The sequence below is a fragment of the Epinephelus fuscoguttatus genome, linkage group LG16, assembly GCF_011397635.1.
Source record: "Epinephelus fuscoguttatus linkage group LG16, E.fuscoguttatus.final_Chr_v1".
Classification (NCBI taxonomy): Eukaryota; Metazoa; Chordata; class Actinopteri; order Perciformes; family Serranidae; genus Epinephelus; species Epinephelus fuscoguttatus.
The window spans coordinates 13,156,295-13,171,998 of record NC_064767.1 but is presented as its reverse complement, the minus strand read 5'-3'; the positions used below and the strand labels follow the sequence as shown (position 1 = coordinate 13,171,998).

The window sequence follows — 15,704 nt, the reverse complement described above, 5'->3', positions numbered from 1 at the left end:
TCGCCTTGATTGTTATATCTGTATTATCTGCCCCTACTGCATCTCAAAACATTGGCATTGGCTATGCTTATGGCCTAGATAGATAAATAGATGGATGGATGGATGGATGGATGTTCTGCTTCTCTGTGCCCCCCCTTTTCTCTCTCAACCCAACCAGTCAAAGCGACCGCCCACCTAGAGCAGGGTTCTGCTTGGGGTTTCTTCCCGTTAAAGGGGAGTTCTTCCTTACCGCTGTCACCAAGTGCTGCTCATGGGGGAACTGTTGGGTCTCTGTAAATTCAAGAGTATTATCTAGACCTGCTCTATGTGTAAAGTGCCCCGAGATGACTTTCTTTGTGATTTGGTGCTATATAAATAAAAATGAATTGAACTGAAAAAAAAAAAAAAAATAGATAGATAATCAATGAAGTAACGTTGCTGTGCCCCGTGCGTAAATGCGCATATAGGCCAAACACAAGTTGGTTACTGGTTTTGGTCTAATTTCTATTCCAGTTCCCATTTGAAGAAGAAAATGGAAAAAGCATGTAGTTTTTCATTATTTTTTTTATTCACATGCAAAAACAAAATAATGCATTTCATATTTGTTTATCCTGTCATAAAACAAACAAGTTGAATACAGCTGTGGATGGAGGGGACACGCACCCGTAACATATGTTCACTTTGCATCAGTCATTTCTTCATTTGAGCGTTGTTGTATTGCCAGCCTTTAGTAATATCATTAATTAATTTTACTACTTGGGATTCAGATGGGTGAGTGTGAGCAAGCATTCTCAATGTGACAATTTCGTTTCAGTTTGTGGCTGGTAGCCTATATTACTTTTTTTAATTCAATTCCGACCTTAGTAATTAAACAATATCTTTCGTGTTGTCCACATTTATATATCCTGCATGAATCAACACAATGAGGACGTATGGGGCGCATTATCTAAGATGCGCTTTTTGTAGTCCATCTTCAGAACATTGTAGTTTCACCACAGCCAACGGCGCCACCAGGGGGTGGCCAGGGGTGGCCACAGCTCCCCCTATAAATTTGCTGGCCACCCCACTGGCCACCCCACTCGCCAGTGGGGACCAGGCGTTAGTGCGACCTCCCATAGGTCTGACTACTCATAAGTCTGACTACCCGCTAATCCGACCATGCAGGTCTACGGCGCGTTTTATCGTTTTAGTCCCATAATGTCGACTGCCCTTTAATCCGACCATTTTAATGCCATTATTCTGACCGTGGGATTTCATACCCAGTAGTCCGACCGCCAGTTAGTCCGACCACAGCACTTCCAACAGGAAGCAGTCTGTGCATTTCTCCCTCACTGTGCCGGCACGGACTGTGAGGACAGTTGCGTTTATCTTATCTCTAGTGTTTATCTGCTACATGTGACGTACATGCCCTTATTTGGATAACACATCCTATCACATTGACGTTTTCCCGTCAATGAGATAAACGCAACTGTCCTCACAGTCCGCGCATAGAGACATTGCAGCTGTTTAGTGGTACCACTGCTCTGTGTTTACTGAAAGGGCGAAGTTGCCTAGTCCCCCCTGAGATGTAACTTTACTGCGGTCGGATTTTTGGGAGGTCGGACTAATGGAATTCAAATACAAGGTCGGACCTTTGGGAATTTTTTCTCGTAAAAATAATTCTTTTTGTATTACATTAAACAAAGATATGAGTGTTTGTTAAACATACTGTATAGCCTGGTAATCAGAATAAGACTATTTATCCCTGGTGGGAAATTCCTGTTACATAAAGCAAAGATATGAGTTTCTGTACTTGCTTCTGTTTGTATCTGCCAGTACCTGCTTTTTCCCAGTAATGGTTTTGATTACAATAAATGTACCTTTGCACCTTTAAATTAAGCTGTATATGTGTCTTTTTAAGGAAAAGGATAACTAGCCTATTTTAAAAAAACAATGAATCGCCTAACACATACATAACACAATGAAACAAGGTTATGGTAGAACTTAAAATGTTAACTGTATTATTATTAGTCTATGCACATTAGATCATTAGTAACATTAAATGTAACACAATAAACCAAAGTATATCATTAGGTGTTTCCTTAAGTCTTTCTGATTTTTTTTTTTTACTAGCCCATATACTACAACAGTATAATAAAATCCTGGCTTTTAGTTTTGGTGTGCCACCCCAAGATTTTAAGTGGCCCCATCTGGCCACCCCTATGAAAAATTTCTGGAGGCGTCCCTGCTGATGTGGTGTGGGAGCGGGGAAGGGAGGAAATATCTGGAGATTTTATGATATATTTCTAAACGCGATATTGCACGGGACAATATCGCTTCTATCAATGTAGGCCTAGTTCATTTTGCGTTAAAACTACAATACATGGGCCGCAAGTTCGCACCTATTTCTCCTCTCCCTCTCCCTGGGTCCCTGTCTCACACACACAACCTCTCTGCTCTGCCTCCCTCGCTCTGTCACCACCCCTCCCCTCGCCTCCATTCTCACCTGTGCTCAGCGACAAAATGGAGACAGAGAGTTGGTCAGTAAACGAAAAAACAATGGCTCGATAATTTGGAGATGGTTTGGTTTTAAAGTGTTAGATGACCAGCAGCAAATTGTTTTCTGTAAAGAATGACGAAAACCGGTCTGGCGCGTATCTCTGGCGAAGCGGAGTGCCGTGGAGCCTCTGGGACGCTCCAGACATGCTGCGCGGCGCTAGATGTGGAAATGCAGCTGTTCACTAGAATGGGAGCGTATCTGCTGATTAGGCGCTGACGGAGTATGTGGAAATTGGGGGTAAAGTGTTGAGCCCGACAAATCTCTTCCACCACTTATAACAGCGCCATAATGTGTGAGGAGTGTATCATATACATACTGCTCAGACCACAAAGCTGTTTACTGATACTGTCAAAATTGTAACACAGTGTATTTACACAGTGTATTCAAATTAATTAGGCTACTGTGTGTATTTTTGTCATGCAGGAAAGGGATTTTTTGTCTTTTAATTCAAGGAGCATTTTTTCATATGTGCAGACAGTTTTTTTGTTCAATTTGTTTTAAACATTTTGATATTGTGCAGTGACCTCTGTTAATAAAGGTGCCTGTGTGACATTTGGCACGTGGCTTAAACTTATAACTGACCTTTTTTTTTTTAAGGGTTTGCCTCTGAACAGGGACGCTATGTTATAATGCTTTGTGGGAAACCCTAATTACGTCACAGAAAAAATATTGATATATATCGAGTATCGCCATTCAGCTAAAAAATATCGAGATATGACTATTAGTCCATATCACCCAGCCCTAGCTGACGGTGATCTGTAAATGTATACCCCCAAAATTTTGCAGCACGCACAGACATCACCACCAAAGCTCCTTTCTGAGCCAGGGAAAAGCCTGGAGGAGCTGGCAAGGCCGAGGTATGGGAGTTGCGGAACGCTTGCAGCTCTGCCTGGAAGTTTGTCTGTAATCCTACTGCTGCAGGAATGATATGACTCCAGGATAATTGCCTTTGGGTGGATTTTGTCTGGATCAGAAGGATTGTTCTGCAGCTCTGGATCCGTGGTGAGTTGATTAATTGATACAATAAAAACTAGAGTTTGTCTTACTTTTAGATTGAAGTAAGCCTGTGGTTACACGTGAAGTGCACGTCAGTCGATGTGAGAAATGTGTCGAAGGGAAAGAGAATGCATCAGGTGTGTTTTTACTGTTGGGCGTAAATGGGATGTGTTCGAGGCGTGGTCTTCGTTCCTGAACCGAGTGAAAAAACTACATTCAGTCAGTCTGACACCAGCCAGAAGAGCAGACACTCAACATGGCTGTTAACATCCCAGGAGTAATAGCAATGGTGTTTTTCTACCTGCTGGTACTTGGGACTGGCATCTGGGCTTCTTTCAAATCCAAAAGGGAAAAGAGGAGAAGTGGAGCCCCTGGAATGGAGATGACACTGCTGGGCAACCGCAGCATTAGCCTGGTGGTGGGGATCTTCACAATGACAGGTGAGGAGAACACAGCTGACAGCTCTTTACTGGATAGACTCACACACACACACACACACACACACACATATGTACATATATGCATGCATATATATATATATATATATATATATATATATATATATATATATATATATGTATAGGTACGTGTGTGTGTGGGTATACAGGCTTTTCCCTGGCTCAGAAAGGGGCTTTGGTGGTGATGTCTGCGTGTGCCGCAAAATTGGGGAGTATACATTTACATATCACCGTCAGCTAGGGCTGGGCGATATGGACTAATAGTCATATCTCAATATTTTTTAGCTGAATGGCGATACTCGACATATATATCAATATTTTTTCTGTGACGTAATTAGGGTTTCCCACAAAGCATTATGGCATAGTGTTCCTGTTAGTTTAATTTAGTAAAAAAAGGTTCATAAAAAAAAGGTCAGTTATAAGTTCAAGCCATGTGCCAAATGTCACACAGGCACCTTTATTAACAGAGGTCACTCTGCACAACAGGGCTGCCCCTGACCAAATTGGGGCCCTAAGCGAAGTTTTATTTGGAGGCCCCCATCCCAAATGTATCATAGGTACAAAATGACCGTACAACAACTTGCCATTTAACTTGACAACCTTTACTGGCAATAACAAATGTACTGTAGATACAGTAGTTTGGCTGTATGAGTCAAATAAAATAAAAAATTCAACCTGAAATAAATAAATAAATATTAAATAAAAATAACTTCAAACTGAAATAAATAAATAAACAAATCTGAGTCACAAATAGCCATCAATTACTCATCAAAAGAAAGTAACTTCCACCACCTCAATCCCCCACCCTTGATTAAACACTGAAAATAAAATAAAAGAGGGAGACAGGTTTTTCCTATTTAATCTTATTTTGTTATTTTTCTCCCTCTCCCCTCTCTGGAGGCGTCTGATCTCCCTCAGCCCTCTGCCTCTCCCACCTTACAGTAATTAAACACTGAAAACAGAAATAAAATACAGAGACATTCTTTTCTATTTTCATCTTATTTAGCTATATTTCTCCCTCTCCCCTCTCTGGGAGCGTCCGACCTCCCGGCCCCGCACATACCCCCGAGGCTCGGGTCTCCCCCTCCGTGGAGCCTGCCCGCCCTCCCGTCCCCGCACATACTCCTGAGGCTCTTTTGGACGACATGTGGACAACTCTTCACCTGCTGCAGCTCTGTAAGTGCCTGCCAGTGCACCCCTCTGATTGTTCAGATATGGAGTGCTGTCAATCATTGCAGCGACGCATGGGCGGTCAGGTCTCTTCTCTCCTTCCTCGAGCTGATTCTACACGCACCTCACGGTAGCGCATGTGTGCATCCATTGCGCAAATGCGTCCCCTCGCGCAAAATGTGGCCCCCCCATGGAAGATGAGGCCCTACGCACAGTGCGTGTTCTGCGTTTAGGGAGGGGCGGCCCTGCTGCACAATATCAAAATGTTTAAAACAAACTGAACAAAAAAACTGTCTCCATATATGAAAAAATGCTCCTTGAATTAAAAAAAAAAAATCCCTTTTCTCCATGAAGGTCAACAACTGGCTCAATGAGTCTCAACTGTTTCTTAATGTTAAGAAAACAGCTGTTTGTATTTTACAAAAGCAAGTTTCCAGTGTTTGTCTCTGGAGAACCAATCAAAGTAGTCACTGAGTGTAAATATCTTATCTATACCTTGACCCTACTTTATCTTTCAAAAAACAAGTAAAAAGACTAATGCAGACTGCCAAATATCAATCAATCAATCAATCAATCAATTTTATTTATAAAGCCCAATATCACAAATCACAATTGCCTCACAGGGCTTTACAGCATACGACACCCCTCTGTCCTTAGGATCCTTGCAGTGCCCACAAAAAAACCTTTAACGGGGGGAAAAAACGTGTAAAAGATCAGCCAAAACGTAACTAATGTAACCTATGTAAATGCTGATAGTCTGATTTTACTGTGACCACTACCCTGTGCAACCCACATTATTTTCATAATGATATAGTATTTAGGAAAAGATGCTATCTGAAGCCTCTTTAAAACAAAGTCCACTGAGTTTAGTGATGTTTGAACAAACTCTCATTGATTCATGACCAAATTCTGAGAAAGGTGATTGCACTTGTTTGGAACAGTTAGTGCCCTTTAGTCCTCTTTCAAAACGTGGTTCATAATTATTATTCTGCAAGTTGAAATCATGAGTTATCTTGGATGGGGGTTTTGTGATGTCCAAAATACTCACACCAACTTAAACACATCCGCCCACATACCAGGGTTTTCCCTGCATAGAAAATATTTTGGTGGCTGCCAAAGCCGTTTTTGCCATCCGCCAATGGAAAATCCCCTCCGCCAAAGAGGGGTGTGGAAGCGGGGAAGGGAGGAAATATCTTGAGATTTTAATATATATCGATATATTTCTAAACGCAATATTACACGGGACAATATAATTTCTATCAATGTAGGCATTGTCACCACAACCCAGGGCAGGGCACACCCACTTCATTGCTCAGAAAGGGTGATGTCTCACCTCCAACCCTTACACACTGGACTCTATCTACAAGACAGGACTTCATCCAGTTCAGCACGCCAATGGAAAAATTATAGTTTGAGAGTTTGCAGAGGAGTATGTGATGACTGACAAGGTCGAATGCCTTCTTAAAATCTCAAACTATTGCACCGACAACACCTCTTTTATCCATTTTCTGACTTCCAGTCATTAGGATATTTATCTTCTTTGATAGAAGCATTCACTACTTTTGTTAATGTTTCAGTGAATGCATCTACATACTGGCTTATGATCGCCAAGCGCTCCTGGATATTCGGCTTGCAAGTGCAAATTTGGTCATGTTTGATCCATGACAAAGAACGCTTCCTCCACCGCTTCTTGCAGGATTGCCTGCCCACCTCTACGCAGCTCCTCTCCCCAGACAGAGGCATCACAAAACCTGGTCCCGCGGTAAAAGCAGCAGATGACTGGTGAGGCTGAAAGCCGCTCTGGTGTTTTTTTCAGCGTCTCCTCTGGCTGGATATGGATCGACCCATCGCTGTCGCTCTCTCGAGCCTACCGGCACCTGGCTGGTGCCTGTCATCAGCACGGAGTTCCATGCCCGCCTCTGTTCTCCCCATCTGCGCAGAGGAGGGCTGAACCAATGCAGCCTTCAACCTGTTGCCCGAGCTCCCAGGACGGATGATCGCCTTGCTGCTCCGCCTCCCGCCAGGGTCGCCCTGGTGAATGCTAGATCGCTAGCAAACAAACCGTTCATCCTGAACGACTTTTTCATCACACGTAAACTGGATTTCTTGTGTATTACAGAAACGTGGCAGAGTGCCGGTGAGTCAAGCTCCTTCTCTGAACTCTTGCCACCTGGCTGTTTGTATTTCAGCGCTCCGTGAATGTCTGGCCGGGGAGGGGGAATTGCGACCGTTTTCAAACAAGACTTTGACTGTAAACAACTGTCACCGGTCTCATTCTCCAGCTTTGAACTGATCATGTTTGAACTGGGTCGCTCTCACCCTGTACTGTGCGCGGTGATATACCGACCCCCAAAATATAACAAGCACTTCATCTCGGATTTCTCAGACTTCCTGGCTGAAATAATGCCTAAATATGACCATGCTTTAATTCTTGGTGATATGAATATACACGTGTTGTCCCTCCAAGCCCCCGACTAGTGAATTCTTAAATCTCATTGGTTCATTTGATCTTGTGCCACACAAGAGCACGGGCACACACTTGACATCGTCCTATCATATGGTTTACCAGTTTCCAAAATTGAAGTTTGTGGTGGATTCTTTTATGACCATATGCCTGTTTTGTTCGATGTGCCTCTCCCATGTTACACTGACAAACAAATCGCACCAGCTTGTCGATGCCGTATGCTTAACCCTTCCACTGCCGTTCGGTTCTCGTCTGCGTTTACCAGCGCTACAGTAGACCTACTAAGCCCAGCCAGCCATGTGTGTATGAACACAGATGAGCTAACCTCTCGCTTTGACTCCACCTGCTTACAAGTCCTTGATACTGTCACTCCCTTAAAAACCAGACGCGCCAAACCTAAAACCGAGCCCTGGTTGAATGACAGTACACGGGAAGCCAGAAGAGAATGCAGGAGGGCTGAGCATCAGTGGAAAAAGGACAAGCTACAGGTGTCTTTTGATATTCTGAGGGACAGCTGGCGTAGTTACCAGCAAATTGTCAAGGCTGAAAAGATGAAACACTTTTCTGATATCATTTTAACCAACTGTCACAAGCCTCAGGTCCTTTTTAAAACTATTAATGATATTCTGGATGCCCCCCAGTCTGTCTGTCTGTCTGTCTGGATGCCTCCTCTGAAACATGTGAGCTCTTTCTACAATTTTTTTTATTGACAAAGTAGCCAATATTAGAGCTAGCATCACTACCCCGACACATGACCCCTCTACTACGGCCGCCTGCCCCGCCACTTTTAGCCATTTTGAGCCTGTGTCTCTTTCCCAGCTAGAGGAAATAATTTCCCGCATGAAACCCTCTGGCTCCCCCTTAGACGTCCTTCACCCTTGCCTTGTTAAAGAGACCAGCAGGGCTATAGGGCCAAATGTCTAAATAATCATGAATAAAAGCCTGGCAGGAGATGTACCAGCAAATTTTAAAAAAAAATTGTGCTTGTCCAACTGATGTCATTTTTGAACACTCTTGGCATTTTGGAAGTGTCCCAGTCCGGTTACAAAGCACTCCACAGTACCGAGACTGCACTCCTAAGAATTTTCAATGACATATTTTTGGCCACGGACTCTGGTGACTCTCTCATTCTTGTGCTGTTAGACCTCACTGAAGCTTTCGACACTGTAGATCACATTATTTTGCTTTCCTGTCTGGAGCACTGGGTTGGCATTAAAGGTTCAGCCTTGGAATTTTTCAGGTCATACCTGTCTGGGAGAAGCTTCTGTGTCAGCCTAGGAGACGCTACATCCTCCACAGCATCTCTCCAATGCGGAGTGCCGCAGGGCTCAATCCTTGGGCCGATTCTGTTTATGCTATATCTGCTCCCCCTAGGATCCATTTTTAGAAAACATGGTGTCTCCTTCCACTGTTACGGGGATGACAGTCAAATCTACCTGCCTCTAAAGCAAAACCATCCTGACTCCTTAAAATCCTTGTTTACATGTCTGGAGGATGTCAAAGCATGGCTGGCTTTAAACTTTTTAAATTTTAACGACAGCAAAACTGAAGTTATGGTGTTTGGTCCCAGCAACGCACATGTGTTTCCTCCTGGTGATCTAGGCCCCTTTGAACCTTTCGTGAAGCCAACTGCTACCGATCTTGGGGTAAAAATCGACTCCAACCTAAAGATGGACAAACAGATAAATGATGTAGTGCAAAAGAGCTTCTTCCAGCTCAGGAGGCTGTCCAAGGTTAAATCTTTTCTATCATGTAATGCATGCTTTTATGACATCTCGCCTTGACTACTGTAATGCCTTGTATGTTGGTGTTAGCCAGGCCTCCATCTCTCGCTTACAGATAGTCCAGAACGCCGCTGCTCGTCTGCTAACTGGTACACGTAAGCAAGAGCACATTAGTCCTGTACTTGCCTCCCTCCATTGGCTTCCTGTGCGCTACAGGATTGATTTCAAAATTCTGCTGTTTGCTTTCAAGTGCCTTAACGGCCTGGCACCCATCTACCTCTCCGACCTGCTGGAACCCTATGTCCCTCCAAGGTCCCTCAGGTCCTACGATCAGCTTCTCCTAGCTGTCCCTAAATCCAGGCTGAAGCTCAGGGGAAATCAGGCTTTCGCAGTGGCAGCTCCAAAACTTTGGAACGAGCTGCCTCTGCATGTTAGGCAAGCCCCCACTCTGCAGGTGTTTAAATCACGCCTCAAGACACATTTTTATTCTTTGGCTTTTTCAAGCACAGCCTGAGTGATTGGTGTTCTTCATGTGACGCTGTGTATGTTTCTTATTTATGAGTTGTGATTGTGCGTTGTTACCTGTTTTTTTTTTTTAATTGTAAAGCACTTTGGTCTCAACTCTGTTGTTTTAAATGTAAACAAAGCAAACAAAGGACCAGAAGAGCAGCTTCTAAGCCTTGACATATCCCAGATGGTCTGATTGGCTACTGGTCTCCAGCCAATGGCGCAAGAGAGGGGAGGAAGAGCTAGAGTCACAGCACAGGTAGATCACCCATTCACCTACGGGGGACTGTAATACATTATATCAGCCACCAAAATATTCATCAATATTCCTCCAGGAATTCTCAGAGCTGATCTCACTCAGTATCACTCGATATGATAGATTCATCTTGAATGGAGATCTGAACATTCATATCAACAAAAAGAAAGACTTCACAGCGACTGAGTTTATGAATCTGCCTGACAGCTTTGAACTTACTCAACATGTAAATGAAGCCAGTCATCAGCATGGTAACATTCTAGACTTAGGGGTAAACACTGACAGTGTTTCAGTGTCTCTGACCATCACTGTGTTTTTTGGTGCCAAACTACAATCAGCAAAGACTAAAGGTGAAGTTCTGGTTCAAAAGAGATTTCTAGATGGCAAGGCTGAGGCAGAGTTCTTTAACATAATGAGTCAATAATCATTTGAGTCTTCATGTTCTGCTTTAAATACTGTCGTTCCACTAAAGGTTAAAGAAAGGATGACAGACAGAATTTCCCCATGGTTAAACAATAACAGTGTTGAAGAGACTAAGAGAATCTGAAGAAAACTAAGCTCACAGTTCACTGTAATATATACAAAGAAGCCATGACTGCCATAATAATACAGTTTATTATTATTATCATTATTATCCTCTGTCTAAAAAGCTGCTGTTTGTCCACTACATTACTTGCTGTGTGTTTATTCATCCTCTAGCTACGTGGATTGGGGGAGCCTTCATTGTTGGAACAGCTGAGATGGTGTACACACCCTCTATGGGACTAACCTGGGCGATCATGATGATGATTGCATACAGCTCATCTTTTATCATTGGTAAGAGTTTGAAATCACTGACAGCATACTGTATGTTTGTATGTGTAACAAAACAAACATAGCCTAACAATCTCTGATCTCAAAAGACAGGAATAGGTCATTAATAATGATGCTAAGGGATTTTCTAAGAGCAGTCTCACCGTTTTCATCTCACAACAACTGTAGAAATTGTGAGGGAATGTTGAAGACACATCAGAGATGGTTTCATGTCAACATATTCATGACTGAGCAAGCTGCTGACATCACAACTTTGAAATATGTACAATTAAGGAAAGTTATAACCATGATTTGTTATTCATTCATTTTCTGTAACTGCTTATTCTGTTGGAGGTCAAGGGGGAGCTGGAGCCTATCCCAGCAGGTCACCAGACCATCACAGGGCTGACACATAGAGACAGACAACCATTCACACTCACATTCACACCGACAGACAATTTAGAGTCACCAATTAACCTAACCTGGATTTCTTTGGACTGTGGGAGAAAAACAAATGTAAAGATGGGGGCAGAACATGCAAACTCAACAGAGAGGGGTTTGGAGCCTCCCACCCTGGGTTCAAATCAGGAACCCTCTTGCTGTGAGGTGACAATGGTAACCACTGCACCACTGTGCCGCCCCTGTGATTTGTCACATTTTTAAAATTATTTTTTGATTTATTCATTGAACTCACAGATATGAATTGTTTATGGGCTGCCACTCTCTATAATGGCAAATTTTTATGCTGAAAAACATATAAGGTACTAAATATTGAAACGGGTTATATTGCAATTTTAGGACAGTCCCTAACTATGCCTATAGTCCCAGGTGCATTGGACGGACATTTGGTTTGTTGCGCTTAATTGCATTGACATTTCTGATTATTTTGAGTTGACTAAAATATCTGAGTTGTGAAATATCAATGAAATATAATTATTATTATGCACATTTAATGAAGATTTGTTCCCCTTAATAGTTGTTACCGACACTAATGAAATTGTTTTTTAAAATTAGAATAATTTATCTATTGGTAAGAATTCATAATTGATCTTACATTGATTAATTTGTTTGACCACTGAACAGAAATATTCTTGTAGCAGACATTACCACTTTGTTTTACCAGTCTTTGCTTACAGAATTTAAAGATTACTTACTGAACCTCAGGTTGTTGTGCAACTTCTGCTTTTTAAAATGTTGAAAAGCCAAAAAGAAATAAATATAAAAATTCATCTAGCTGTTGTATTTTTCCCCTAGCTTGATTAATTGAATTTTTCTGATTGTGATGTCTTCTTTCCTCTTTCATGTGAAGCTGGCTTCGTGTTTGGAAAGCCACTGAGAGAAAGACACTGTGTGACGATGCTGGACCCTTTCCATGCCAAGTATGGAAAATCAGTTACAGCTGGACTAGCCATGGCTGCTCTTTTAATGGATCTACTGTGGGTTCCCACAATACTAATTGGATTAGGTACAGTATATACAGACCCGTAAGCACCATACGTCCATGTAACAGTGTACATCATAAATGCATATCTATCCATCCATCCATCCATCCATTTTTTGTTTGGCAGGGGGAATTATGAGTGTGGTCCTGGATTTGTCCTACACTGTGTGCATCTGGATCTCTGCTGCCGTTGCCATTACCTACACACTGCTGGGAGGTCTCTACTCTGTGGCCTACACAGATATTATACAGCTTGTGCTCATATTCGTCAGCTTGGTAAGTTTGCTATACCTTAAGTTTTTATAGTGTCAGGTTATTTGTTTGAAGGAAACAGAAACCACTCTCACACAAGGCATCAGAAACTCCAAAGTATGTCTTTAAGCATTGTGTGTGTCTCCATTTGTATTTGTCTCTGCAGTGGATCTGTGTTCCCTTTGTTATGATGAACCCATACTCTTTGGACATTGGACAGACACTGACGAACAACACCTTACATGCTCCCTGGATTGGTACACTGGGGCTGAAACGGACCTGGATAATGATTGATAATTTCTTATTCTTTGTAAGGAAGCAAAAATACAACCTGTACAAAATGCACTTGACTCCAGTCGTGATACATATCTTCTGATATGATATGTATATATGATATCTGAATGATGATAAATAACATAAATATTCTCGCAGTGGACTGTTTTCATTTTAAATAAAGAATAAGATGGAGCCTCTGTTGTAGGCACAGGCTTTTATCTGAAACAATATGTCTATAAATGTCAAGGTAAGACTAACTAACTGTAGCTGCTAATTTGAAGTTTCATCTGAAAGGATGCTTCACTTCTGACAGCAGGCAGACATTTTGCAGCTTTTACCCCATGAGGATAACACATCAGTGATTAAATCAAACAAATAACTGTTCTCCTTTTAAGGCACTGGGGAGTATTGGATATCAGTGCCTCCACCAGAGGACCTTGTCGGCATCTTCCACATCCACAGCCAAGATCACTTGCTTTATTGCTGCTGTCATCTTACCTACATTTGGGATACCTCCTATACTGCTTGGGGCAGCTGCTGCATCCACAGGTATGTACAGTTTCTACATATTTGGGTAAACTGGGGAAACAGAAAAGAATGTCGTTATGCACCTGTATTCATGAAAGAACAATCCCTGTAAATCCCTGTGAAGAGTTAAGTCACAGAAACTAAGAAACACCCACATCTTAACTTCGCATAACTTGCTCATCAAGCCTGAGGCATTTAGTAACCAGACGCAGCAAATGGTGGGTTTTGAAACCCAGGTTGTACAATTACCATTTGAAATAAAGGGCTGGGTGCTGTAAACATCTCCTGTAATTTCCATAAAAGTGGAATAGTGGGAGTGGAGATAACAACATTTCTACAAATGGATCACCATATCACACTGCTGCTTTCATCATTAAGCCAGATGCCAAAATATTATTGTTGCGCAGTCTTCCAAATATTGAACCATTTATCCCCATTAGCCACAACCAGGGTAGGAACTTCCTGGAGTCCACATAATTAAACATTACATAATAATATAAAACTAAAAATCCTAGGAAAGAAGGACAACAAAAGAAAACAAAACAATGAATCCACAACAAGAGAACCACTAATGCCAATAATTACAACAATGACAACAAGTACCATCACTTTCTCTAAATAGTCAGTAAAACATTTGCTACAGCTCAAATGATATGCAAATTGATGTAATATATCTATGGATGACAAAACAGTGAATTTGTTGTTTTTGCATGAGGCTTAAAAAATAGTTACACCTTCTAAATGTCTAAATAGACAGAATCAGCAACACAATATAAAATATTATTTTCTATATGAAGATTAATTTCAAGCACAAGAGAGACAAAACAGTAGGTCATTTGTAAACAGAAGAGGGCCCAAAGTGGATCCCTGTGGCACACCCTTGGTATCAGCAAGAATACACAAGTTATAAGCATCCTTTCATGGGATTATCTTTTCAACTTTGTCGAAACATTTTAATGGACTGTGTAATGGGATGTGGTGTATGTAACAACATGTTAAGTTTCCCACAATCTAGCATAATGCATCACACCAATTTTTCTTTTGACAAATGGATAATTTTGTGTATATATATTATTTGTTCACATTTGATTAGCTCATTTATTAATATTTCAAGCTGCTGAGGAGAATATTCTTACTGTAGATTACATGTACCAGACTGGAGGCCATATGCTCAAGGGTCGATATCAGTTCCTCTGCCATTCAACTTTACAACTTAGTATGTACAGTAGGGTCTTCTCAAAGTCCCTCAAACAGATAATGTGACCATTTTTCAGTGTTTCCTTCTTTTGTGTCCATGCCTCAGACTGGAACCTGACCTCCTATGGTTCTCCATCTCCATATGAACGTGGGGAATCAGTTCTAGTTCTTCCCATCACCCTGCAGCACCTCACCCCATGGTTCGTCTCCATTATTGGTACTGGATGTGTGGCTGCTGCCGTGATGTCATCGGTTGACTCTGTGCTGCTTTCTGCCGCTTCTATCTTCACCTCCAACATATACAAGAACATTTTCAGGCCTCAGGTAAAACAATACATATGTTCTGGTTCATCACATTAAAGAATTTTTTGATATATTGTTCACGTTTGATGTTTATTTTGAAAGAAAGGGAATGGAATGCAAGGGAGTATAAATGGAATAAGATAAAGAAGCAGCAAGAGACATTAAAACAGGACAGTCTCCATTATTTGCTGTTAATCTGTTTTTTTTCCTCTCTATTTTCTTCTTCAGGCATCAGACAGAGAGATTCAGTGGGTGATCCGTGCGTCTGTGTTGGTAGTGGGCTTGGTTGGTACGTTACTGTCCAACCTGAAAAACAGCATGTTGGTGTTCTGGTTCACTAGTGCTGAATTAGCCTACGTTGTAATCTTCCCTCAACTTGTCTGCATCCTCTTCTTCAACATTTCAAATGGTTATGGGGCTGTGATGGGTTTGCTGGTGGGATGTGTGTTGAGACTGCTCAGTGGAGAGCCCTCACTAGGATTACCACCAGTCATACACTTCCCAGGATGCACTCTTGAGGACGGTGTTTATGTCCAGTACTCTCCAGTGAAGACCATCTCCATGCTGTCTGCCATTGCTGCCATCTTGTTGTTCTCCTATCTGGTTTCTGTGCTCTTCAACAAAGGACTGCTTCCTGAGAAGTGGGATGTGTTCAAAGTGAAAGCTCAGCAGTCACCACAACCACTGACACCAACAGATGGAGCCACAGAAAATAACGAAAAGGAGAAATTAAATAGAGACAACTCTCAGACCTTGGCTGCGGTTGAATAGTCTTTTTTGCTTAGGAAGGTTCCTAACTGAGTGAAATGACCCAGAAGTATC

General features: G+C 41.9%; 1 protein-coding gene across 1 annotated transcript; it reads left to right on the top strand.

Annotated features, from left to right (window-relative positions):
* Positions 1-3,770: 3,770 nt before the first annotated feature.
* Positions 3,771-15,704, top strand: LOC125903150 (high-affinity choline transporter 1-like). Its single transcript, XM_049599870.1, has 8 exons — positions 3,771-3,954; positions 10,793-10,909; positions 12,195-12,350; positions 12,454-12,602; positions 12,745-12,888; positions 13,250-13,403; positions 14,686-14,903; positions 15,111-15,704. Exons 1-8 carry the CDS (start codon positions 3,771-3,773, stop codon positions 15,651-15,653), a joined length of 1,665 nt encoding a protein of 554 aa, XP_049455827.1. The 3' UTR covers positions 15,654-15,704.